Source organism: Budorcas taxicolor, chromosome 2 (genome assembly GCF_023091745.1).
Source record: "Budorcas taxicolor isolate Tak-1 chromosome 2, Takin1.1, whole genome shotgun sequence".
Classification (NCBI taxonomy): domain Eukaryota; kingdom Metazoa; phylum Chordata; class Mammalia; order Artiodactyla; family Bovidae; genus Budorcas; species Budorcas taxicolor.
The window spans coordinates 42,488,036-42,498,941 of record NC_068911.1 but is presented as its reverse complement, the minus strand read 5'-3'; the positions used below and the strand labels follow the sequence as shown (position 1 = coordinate 42,498,941).

Genomic DNA, 10,906 nt, shown 5'->3' with positions numbered 1-10,906 from the left:
GGGTCATGTTTGAAGCTGATCCTGGGGCTGGCCATGCAAGGAAAAGGCCTTCCTAGTTTCCCGTGATTTTCCTAGGCGCTAGTCTCCTTCCCTCTTTGCAACAGGGTAGAGAAGCACCCGGGAAGGGAAGATATTTAAATGCTAGGCGAGTCCGAAGACGTGTTTTAAATGCACAGCAAGGCCCAAAGCGGTGAGGGAAGCCGAGAGGCCCCGCCTCGGCCCGTGAGCTCCACCTCAGCCCGGGAACCAAATGTTCCCTGTGTCCGGCTGGCCCCCAATCCAGCACTGACGCCCAATCTTGTGAAAAGGAGTACAAAAAGCTGAGTTTTGATTCGCGTTCACCCCGCCTCCGCCACGGGAACGGGCCCGCTGCACTGCGCCTGCGCCCGCCGCGGCGCGCAGACTGACTTCCAGTCCCAGCAGGCCGCGGGGCCCTGAGGGCGGGACGTTCGTGGAGAGGCTGGGGAAGGGAAGCGGCGGTGGGGGGGTGGGGGGGCATCCTGGGAATGGTGTGGGTCGCGGGGGCGGAGCTTCCTGGGAAGATTGAGGACTGAGTGGACGGGGCTTCGTGGGAGTAGCGACTGTCGTGGGGGCGGGGCACTCTGGGAGGCGTGAGGACAGGGGTGGGCGGGGCGTCCTGGGAGGAGTGAGGTTGTGAGGGGCGGGGCATCCTGGGAGGAGCGAGGGACGAGGGGCGGGGCGTCCTGGGAGAGGGGAGCGAGGGGACGAGGGACGGGGCGTCCTGGGAGGAGTGAGGGGACGAGAGGCGGGGCGTCTTGGGAGGAGCGAGGGACGAGGGGCGGGGCGTCCTGGGAGGAGCGAGGGGACGAGGGGCAGGGCACCCTGGGAGGAGCGAGGGGACGAGGAACTGGGCGTCTTGGGAGGAGCGAGGGTATAAGGGGCGGGGCGTCTTGGGAGGAGCGAGGGACGAGGGGCGGGGCGTCCTGGGAGGAGCGAGGGACGAGTGGCGGGGCGTCCGCGTCCTAGAGAGCCTCCCGTCCTTTGAAGCCGAGGTTAGAGTTCTGGTATCCCGGCGGGTCTCTGCTTTTGCCACCCAGACGCCCTCCGAGCGCCATGGCCCAACCACCAGCCGACGTCAGCGAGGACGACTGTCTCCCGCAGTACCGCCACCTCTTCCATCCGGACTTGCTCCAGTGAGCGTCGCGTCTGGGGCGCCCCAGGGAGCCGGGCAAGGGGCGGGGGCGCCTGCGGTGCGCGCAGCGGGGGACTGAGGTTTTCCTGGGATGTGTGAGGACCCCAAGCCTGGTGTCCAGGCTGTCCAGATGTTCGGGTATCCCAGCGATGCAAGTACTGGTGTTCCAATCTTTGTCCTGCGTGAGCATGTCCTGTTTACCGATGGGGAGGTGGGGACGAGTGTCAAAAAACACAGAGCAAAGGTCAGGAGGAGGAAGGATTAATTATTACTAGCAGCAAGTAAGGAGAACACTGAAGATTTTCCCCATAGCTGTCTCTCCGAACAGCAAATTTGGGGAGGTTTTAAGCTAAGAGTGCAAGCATCTTAAGAAGGGGTTTGGGTAGTTGACGAAGTCCAATCGTTAGTTCGTTAAAGTCACCAGCGTCAGAAAAAGTCACTGTCATCATCTCAGAGGTTCCAGCTGGTCAGGTGATTGAGCACTTCAGGCTGATCTTTACCATCAAAACAGAATTGGGAGACTTTACAACCAGTATATGATTCATATCTTGGCCATTGTTACTTCTCTTGCCTGATGACAGTTGTTAGTTTCTGTATTCGACAGGACAGCACTGTGTCCAGGCTTAGATCACAGAATGGCGTAGGCCCCAAATGGCTTCTCTTATGTCAAGAAAAGCCTGCTTGTTTCTCTTTCTCCAGGAATCTGCTATCCTATCCATTTAGAGGGCAGCTGGAGGAAGGCTTATGTTTTGAAAACATTTCTCATTAATTGATAGCTTTCTGCATAGAGACTTCTAGGTTGAAATCATTCTTCCCAAAGATTCAGAAAGCTGAGGAATGCAGGCCTTCAAAAGTGGCGTTTCTCAAATTTGACCCAAGTGCCCAGGGCAGAGGATCAGTGGAAGAGCACCTCCCCTATCCCCATTCAACAGCAGTCCCTTACTCTTTTTATTTTTTATTTATTTAGAATTTATTTATTTAGCTGCACTGGATCTTAGTTGTGGCATATGGGGTCTAGTTTCCTGACCAGGGGTGGCTCCTGTGCCCCCTGCATTGGGAGCATGGAGTCCCAGCCAGTGGACCATCAAGGAAGTCTGAACAGGGGCCTCTGTAAAGAGTCTCTGTTTTTTCTCTCAGGGACAAGGTGGCTTTCATCACAGGTGGTGGCTCTGGAATTGGGTTCCGGATTGCTGAGATTTTCATGCGGTAAGTGAGCATTGCTTTGAGTGCTCCATGCCCCATCTTGCTGTCCCCTCCTCCTTGGGAGGGGGCCTGGGATCCTGGGCAAAATGCCGGTCAGTGGTGGGAACCCCTCTAGTTCCAGGTCCATCAGAGAACATTTGAAAGGGGTCCTGCCACAGTCACTCAGCCCCACATAGGCCCCGGGGTCCTCTACCAGCTGTGCCTTCAGCCCCGGGCTGATGTTCAAGCCTGAGAGACCCTTGGGGCAGAGGGCCCCTTAGATTGCTGGGCAGGAGCCCTGCTGAGTGTGTCCCTTGCGCCCTGCTGCCCTCACTCCTGCTCTCTGGCTTTGCAGGCACGGCTGCCACACAGTCATCGCCAGCAGAAGTCTTCCCAGAGTATCGATGGTGAGGGGGCTCTCCTGTGCCTAGCTGTCCATGGGTGACTTTGGGGGCCAGGAGCCTAGGCCTGAAAGGTCCTGAGGTCCAGAGGGTGATCACACCAAAACCAACCTGTCTCCCAAATATGGAGCTTCAATGGAAGTGGTCCCCAGGGATACTCTCGTGTTTTTACAGAATCTAATTATCGGGTCCTGTGAAGCGACCCTTCTGTTGGGTGGTACTGTGGCCCCAGCAGAGATCTCTGGGCTCAGCAGGTTCTTGAGAGGGGAACATATTTCCCCTGCCATAGCTGGTCTCAGCACAGGGACTGGACATGAGCTGGAGCTGCTGTTGACCTGTGACCAGTGGCCTGGAGGGTGATGAGAGGGGAGAGGGTACAGGATGTCTTAGCGTCCACCAGGGGTTGTGGCCCTGGAGAGGGCCGCTTGGCAGCTGTGCCTCCCCAGGGTGGGTTTCAGCTGCAGAACCCAGGTCCCTGGCAGAACCTGGCTCATCATCCTCATTGGATCCTGAAGGGCTATGCCTCCAGGCGAGGCCAGCAGGCTGCTGCCCACCTCTCTTCCTGTCTGGCTTCTAGGCTGCCAGAAAGCTGGCCGCTGCCACCAGCCAGAGATGCCTCCCTCTGTCTCTGGACGTCCGAGCTCCCCTGGCCATCACGGCAGCTGTAGAGCAGGCCCTGAAGGAGTTCGGGAAGATCGACATTCTCATCAACTGTGAGTCCCTGTTGAGCATGACTGGGGGCTTCTGACGGGTCTGCAATACCAGACCTTCCTGTTTGGAAGCCCTGGAACTGTCCTGGCTCCAGGCCACTGTCTCAGCCCAGCTGTGCCCCTCCTGGGTCCATGCAGCCGTGGCTCAGGAGGATGCCCCGAGAACTAGGCTGAATCACAGAGAAGGGTCACTCTCATGTCCTGAAGCTCCCCGTTAAGGAAAAGGGAAGACCCATTATTGTTTTAGTATAGTTTTACTTTTCAATACTTATTTATTTGACTGTGTCAGGTCTTGATGGTGGTGCTCAAGCTCAGTAGTTGCAGCTTGAAGGCTTAGTTGCCCTGAGCCCTGTGGGACTAGGGATTGAACCTGCGTCCCCTGTGTTGCAAGGTGGATCCTTAATCACTGGACCACCAGGAAAGCCCCTGTTTTAGTAGTTTTAGATTCACAGACTAATTGAGCAGATAGTATAAGCAACTGCTCATACCACACTCCTGCCACACACAAACACATAGTGTCTACTATGAATGCCTTGCATTTGTTACGACTGTTAACTATAGTCTCTGCTTCACATTCAGGTTCGTTTCTGCTGGAATTTCCTTTAAAACCTTACAGCGTGACAAAATACTCTAGTAAAAATTACTTTAAAAAAAACCCCCACAATTAGTGTATTATTTTCCTGCCCCTGACAAAGTCATCAGCTGGGCAGCTTCAAACAGCAGGATCGCATTCTCTCACAGTCTGGAGGCCAGAGATGCGAGAGCGAGGTGTGGTGGGCCGCGTTCCCACAGGAGGCTCGGGAGAGTCTATCCGCGGCCCGGCTTGTGGCTCCTGGGGCTGCTGCCTGGCATCTGTTGTCTCCTGGCTGCATTCCTCCAGCCTCTGCTCCATCTCTCTGTGCACGGCTGTGTCCCCTTTAAGGACAGCAGTCCTTGGGTTTAGGCCACCCTATTCAGTATCATCTCATCTTATATTTTTATTTTTTTTCTATAAAAACAAATACTTTATTGTGTATATATCAAGCACTAAGGCAGGCTTATTTTTAACTCTCAGACTGATCTATCCATTGGATATGTTTACTCTCATTTAATAGGTTTGAAAAAACAGGGATTTAGGCAGACTGTTGGGTTCGTCTGGACCACAAAATTAGTTTGTATTTTAACAGAGGTTTGTCTGATATACACATACACACAGGGTTAAGAAAAAAACAGTTATTGTTAGACCAGTAGTAAAAAACAGCAATTCTCCACTTTTTCTCTGCCCATCCCTGATTTTCATTCACCAGAGACTACCAATTTTAACTCTTCAGCTATTTGTTACTGTACTTCTTTCTAAGTGACAAGTTATACTGCTTTTTTTTTAAACCGACATTTCTGTATCAGATCTTGATGTATTCTCCATTACATATACACTCCTTTCCAGTTCTCCTAGGGTTACCTAATAATTTGTTATTATTTGTATTCAATGTCTACATAAATATGACTGACTTTATGTGATGACTAACGTTATTCACAGTTGAGTTAATGCAGTGTAGTTTCTGAAAACTTTCATTTTTCTTGCGGCTCATAATTGCCTCAATTTTGCTTCCTTAATTAGAAAAGAATATGCAGACGCCTAATGCGTCTCCAGACTCTCTAGAACCTAAAAACCTCTGGACCCTGTATTTATAAACACATGATAATGTATCCGTTTCCGTTTCTGAGACATTCCACCTTAACTATCTTCTTTAGGCATTTCTTGTTGACCTCATGCTGTTCTCCCTTCTCTCTTTTATATGGTTATATTTTAGCAACTTTATCATTACTCTTTAAGTAAAATAAAATGACCTCTTCCCCCATTGACAACAGACTCTACCTATCAACTTCCCACTTTAAAAGACACCATTACTTTTACTGCCCTGCCATCCTGCCTTGTAAATTGCACTTTTACGCCATCAAGGCTGATAATACTGGCACTCAACTCTGTAACCGTAGTTAAACATTCTCAAAAAGATGAAAACCATGAATAGCATTTACATTATGATTATTTAACTGTTATTCAATAAACCACCAAGCTTTGTGCTATGACTGGATTTCCTTTTCTTTGGCTCCAAGATTTTGAACCACATGCTAATTAGAGCAACACTGAAATTGAGTCCACCTTCTTATACTCCAACCCTTGGTCAAAACCCTGCAGTATTTTACACTGTTTGGTTATCTGAAGGATGTGTTCCTCTTACAACGTTTGTTTTTTCACTGAAAGTTTCTGTTCTTCATAGTTTTCTCTTGTGGAATGAAGAGATGTTTGCATCTCATCTTATCTTGATGACATCTGCAAAGACCATGTTTCCACATAAAGTTAAGTTTACCTGCACTGGGCTTCGCAGTTGGTGCAGTGGCTAAAGAACCTGCTTACCAACTCAGGAGACACAGGAGATGTGGTTTCGATCTCTGGGTTGGGAAGATCTCCTGGAGAAGGAAATGGCAACCTGCTCCAGTGTTCTTGCCTGGGGAATCAAATGGACAGAGAAGCCTGGTGGGATTACAAAGAGTTGGACACGACTGGACACTCAAGCTGTGACAGGCATCAGGTGTTGGGATACACTGAAGAGTGTATCTTTTTGAAGCACGCGATCCAACCCATAACACCTGCTCTGCCCCTCATTCAAGAGTTTGTCCGAAAGCTGAGGTTCCCTCCCTGGCCGGCCGGGACCACCCTGAGGATGCAGATGCTTTGACCGCTGTCTCCTTCCGCCTGCAGGTGCAGCTGGGAACTTCCTGTGCCCAGCCAGCGCCTTGTCCTCCAACGCCTTCAAGACTGTGATGGACATCGACACCTTGGGCACCTTCAACGTGTCTCGCGTGCTCTACGAGAAGTTCTTCCGGGTGAGTGTCCTGAAGCCGGGGCCTCCCGGCCCTGGCCGCGTGCTCACTGCCTCCCTTGTGTGTTGCAGGACCATGGAGGGGTGATCGTGAACATCACTGCAACCCTGGGTGCCCGGGGGCAGGTGCTCCAAGTGCATGCAGGCTCTGCCAAGGCGGCCGTGGGTACAGGCGCCCCCCTGGTCTGCCCGCCTGGGTTCCTCCCCGTCCCCGGAGGCCGGCAGTGTCCCAGTGAAGCTGCGCCTCCACCACGTCCGGGACACCCTGAATGCCGGGCAGTCCTGCTTCTCCCTCACATAGCCTGCCTCCCCTGCAGATGCGATGACGCGGCACCTGGCTGTGGAGTGGGGCCCCCAGAACATCCGCGTCAACAGCCTTGCCCCTGGCCCCATCAGTGGCACTGAGGGGTTGCGGCGTCTGGGTAAGGCTAGCCCAGCGGGTGCTCCCCTGGGCACAGGCCCCACAGCACCTCCAGGGGTGCTCCTCCCACCTGGCTGGGATAGGCCTGGGATCAGAGACAAGCGCTCATGGCTCCCCGGGTGGGCAGAGTCCATCCCCAGCCTGGGGACAGTTCACGCAGCCCTGCACTGGGCTAGGGGCTGGACTTGGGCAGCTGCCCCTAGAGCTAGAGCTCAGGAGCTGCTGGCCTCGTGAGCCGCACGCAAAGGGCCCCGCTGAAGCCTCCAGAGCCTTGGCCGCGAGCAGGGACAGGCCTTGTGCTGGCTCCACAGTGGGGTTACTGGGCCCGGCCTGGGACAACGCTGCCGGCGTCCCCAGCATTACCGGATGCGGCTCAGGGGAGGCTGGCAGAGGAAGGTGGTGGCCCCCGGGTCCTGGGACTTGTCTGAACCTCTTCCTCCCTCCCAGGTGCCCCGCAGGCTGGCCTGAGGGCGAAGGTCCTGGCCAGCCCCCTGCAGAGGCTGGGGAACAAGACGGAAATCGCCCACAGTGTCCTCTTCCTGGCCAGCCCGCTGGCGTCCTTCGTGACGGGGGCCCTGCTGGTGGTTGACGGGGGGGCCTGGCTAACGTTCCCTAATGATGTCCAGTCGCTGGCAGATTTCTCACCCTCCGCTAAGCTTTAGGTGACGCCCCGCTCCCACTGTTGCGGTCACCCGTGTCCTTGGCTCCCTTCCCAGACACCCACCTTGTGGCCAGGGGTCACTGCGCTGGGCCTGACGCCTTGCCCCTCAGTGGCTCATGTGTATTTCTAGATGCACTCTCGGGCACCCTGGGCTCCCTGGCTCCACTTGTGGGGCGAGGGCTGGATGGTTTGTGGGCACACAGGGCATGGTGGGGGTGCTGGGAGGGCCCAGCCCCCGCCTCCTGGGTCCCCATCACAAGGTAGAGACAGGACTTGGACTGGCTCCTGTCCTGTCGGAGGTGGTCGTGGTGAAAGAACACCCAGGGCTCACAGCGTTCGGTCTCCCCACGAAGGTGTGGTGGACGCCGGCTTCCGGAGGGACTCCTGGTCTCGGGTGGGCCTGCTTGTAGGAGAAGTGATGCTAGTCGGCTCTCTGGTGTGGTGGCTGGCAGACACAGTCAGCAGACAGGAGTCTGAGCAAACTCCAGGAGACAGTGAAGGACAGAGGAGCCTAGAGTGCTGCAGTCCATGGGGTCGCAGAGTGGGACGTGACTTAGCATCTGAACAATGAGATGTGTTCTCAGTCCTCCAGACACGCAGAGCGGGGTGGGGGGTGGGAGCAGGAGAGGAGTCAGCAAGGCCTCAAGCAGCAGGAGGGCGTGGGTGCTGGGCAGGCCCCCCAGTCGCTGGGGTGGAGAGCACTGGGGGAGGGCAGGGAGGAGGTGGGGGGCCACCGTGTCCGCTTCAGGAGACACACAGGTCTGGTGGCCTGCTGTCGCCCAGCCTGCCTCTCACTCCCCCAGGGCTTGTAGGGGGCCACCCTGGCGTCCCTCGGTGCCCCAGTGACCTGGTGTCTGCTGATACTTCTGACAGGCAGTGGACAGCGCGCTGCAGGGGACTGGTCCACAGCCCACTCTTGGACCGCAGACCTGCCACCCGCCCGCCTGCCCAGCCTGAGCACCAGACCCAGCAGTCCCAGCCGGGCATCTGAAGAGAGACCTTCCTCTAGGAGCGGTGCTGCACCCATGCGCCCTCCCCATGGCCCTGTCTGTGTGCAGGGAAGCAGGGGCAGTGACCAGGCAGGGACCTGCCCATACGCCCTCGGGCGGCCTGTGCTCCAGCACCTGGCCAGGCCCCGCCCCAGCCCAACCCAGGGCCAGCACTGCCCTGCCTGCCCAGCCCCCACCCAGGCTGGTCTTTCTCTCCTGCCTGTGTCCAGGGGGTGCCTCCAGGTGGCTCCCGTGGCCTGAGTGGAGAAGAGAAGGTGTTTCAGGCCGTCTTCTGCTCTCCCACTTTGAGACCTTGGCTTGACAGAAATGCCAGACCAGGAAGGCTGGAGGAGTGTGTCTGAGCGCAGCCCCCAGGCCTGTGTCCTGCATCCTCTCCCCCCGGGTGCATGGGCTGCAGACAGGACCTCTGCCGGCGCAGGTTGGGGTGCTCCCACCTGCCCTGGAGAGGACTTAGTCCTTGGTCGTCAGAGGCTCACTCTCTGGACCCTCCAGGAGGCCTGGCCCCATTGTCACCCTCCCTCAGGCCCAGGGGGAGGGGGATCTCTGGACTCTCAATTGTTCCCCAGTGACACACATTCAGGCCAAGCCCTAAGGGGGCCACTTGGATCCTGGGCTTGTTTTCTGTGCTGTTAAAAACTTCAGCGTCCTTAGAGTTGTTGGTCTGCCCTCTGGCTGGACAGGTGGCTAACTGCCCTCCTCCGCACTGCCTCCCATATCATCCATTTGCATAGGCACAGGTTCTAGAGTTTTGCCAGAAAATGCATTTCCTGAAAAAATAAACGTCTTACTATAAAATTATATATTCAGTGGACTTCACGATACTTCTAGAAGGAGGAGGACACCCGGACTGGTGAGCTGGGCATTGAGAGGCAGCAGTGTGTCTCCTTTTTGTCTTTTTCCCGTGAAGAGTTTACAAAACACTTTGCCTAATGCCTGACATGCACCCCCCCGCCCCCCGCCCACAGATGAAGGGAGCCTAGGAGCAAGGGGAGGCTGTTGGCTCCCGGTTGGGAGGGGTGTCCTCCGAGGCTGGTCCTGGTGCTGCCACTCACTCTGGGCTTGAGCCCTCTGCCCCAGGCACCCGCGCCCACCTGAGTTCCTTCCTACCCTCACAGTGCAGGGGCAGGGAACCCAGTGGGCAGAGGGGTCTTGCTTGCCACTTAAACCAAGGCCAGGAGGTCCACCAGCAAGGCAAGTGGGCGCTTGCCATGGCGGGAAGGCAGGTGCCGGGGAGAGGCAGCCACAGACTCCTTGTGCCTGAGAGTTGGGGTCTGCTGTCCCTGAGAAGATGGAGAAGGCCCAGGGAGGTGGTCCCGCCAGCCATATCCGAGGGCCTGGGGCGCGGCGGCTCAGCTCCTGGAGGACGAGAGTGACAGGCGGGTTCCAAGAGTGAGAATGAGCCTCTCATTACTGCTAGTCAGGGTTCTCCAGAGAAAGGCAGCCAGCGGGATATATATAGATCCACAGGAGGAGACTTATTATAGGGACTGGCTCATGTGACTGTGGGGGCTGAGAAGTCCCATGATCTGCCGACTGCAAGCTGGAGCCCCGGGAAAGCAGATGGTGTGATTCAGTCTGAGCCCGAAGGACCAAGCATCAGGGGCTCGACGGTCCAGGGCAGAGGGTGAGGGACTTGCCCTTTCCTGTGCTGCCACTGCTGAGGGCAGGTCCTCCAGGTACTGAATCAATGCGACTCTCTTCCAGAAATACCAGGTGACGAGCCACCTAGGCGTCCATCGGCCCCATCCAGTGGACCCAAAGTTATTCAGAACAGTTGCACACACCGTGAGGTCTGTCCCCCAGTCTTCATCATCTGCATGTGGTTGTCAGCTCACCTGTAAGAAATTGGCCTCGCAGACTGTCCTGGGGTCCAGTGGTTAAGAATCCACCTGCCAGCGCAGGAACACAGGTTCAGTCCCTGGCCCGGGAAGATCCCACACACTGGCGGGCACAAGCCCCATGTGCTACAACTACTGAAGCTGGGTCACCCTAGGGCCCGCGCTCTGCAACAAGAGAAGCCACCATACAGAGAAGCCTGCACGTCGCAACTAGAGAAAGCCCACATGCAGCAACGAAGACCCAGCGCAGCCAGAAATAAATAAACTGCTAAATAACTTAAAAAAAAAAACCCACTTGAAAAGATAAAGAAATCTACCTCGCTGTTCGGTTAGTCTGCCAGCCCCTGCTGTCGTCCCCCAGGTCCAGGATGGCTGTGGGGCGCTCGGTCACAGGCATGCCTGGCACCTGTCGCTTGCTAGCTGGGCTCTGGACGGGTTGGCCAGGGGGGCCGGGTGCACATGGTGACCGGCCGACACGGGACCCAGCAGTGGCAACTGGCCGAGAACTAGACTGTCCCCTTCTTTAACAATCTCTAAAATTCTCTTAGAAAGGTTCACTGAAACGAAGGCTCATTTTTCATGCATGAATCTCAGCTGTGGAAGCTGGTTTATAGGCCCCGCCCACTCCGACTCCACCTGCCATGGGGTGAGCCTGTATCGTACATAAAA

General features: G+C 55.9%; 1 protein-coding gene across 1 annotated transcript; it reads left to right on the top strand.

Moving 5' to 3' along the window:
• The first annotated feature begins 964 nt into the window (after window positions 1–964).
• DECR2 (2,4-dienoyl-CoA reductase 2) lies at window positions 965–9,184 on the top strand. Its single transcript, XM_052663775.1, has 9 exons — window positions 965–1,154; window positions 2,291–2,359; window positions 2,691–2,742; window positions 3,314–3,449; window positions 6,187–6,311; window positions 6,380–6,473; window positions 6,625–6,729; window positions 7,176–7,390; window positions 8,263–9,184. Exons 1-8 carry the CDS (start codon window positions 1,075–1,077, stop codon window positions 7,388–7,390), a joined length of 876 nt encoding a protein of 291 aa, XP_052519735.1. The 5' UTR covers window positions 965–1,074; the 3' UTR covers window positions 8,263–9,184.
• The last annotated feature ends 1,722 nt before the right edge of the window (window positions 9,185–10,906 follow it).

Excerpts from the sequence above, each read along its gene's own strand:
- DECR2 (XM_052663775.1), top strand. The coding sequence starts at position 1,075 with ATGGCCCAACCACCAGCCGACGTCAGCGAGGACGACTGTCTCCCGCAG. Across the intron at positions 1,155-2,290 it reads TTCCATCCGGACTTGCTCCA|GGACAAGGTGGCTTTCATCA; the intron begins GTGAGCGTCGCG and ends TTTTTCTCTCAG. Across the intron at positions 6,312-6,379 it reads TCTACGAGAAGTTCTTCCGG|GACCATGGAGGGGTGATCGT; the intron begins GTGAGTGTCCTG and ends TGTGTGTTGCAG.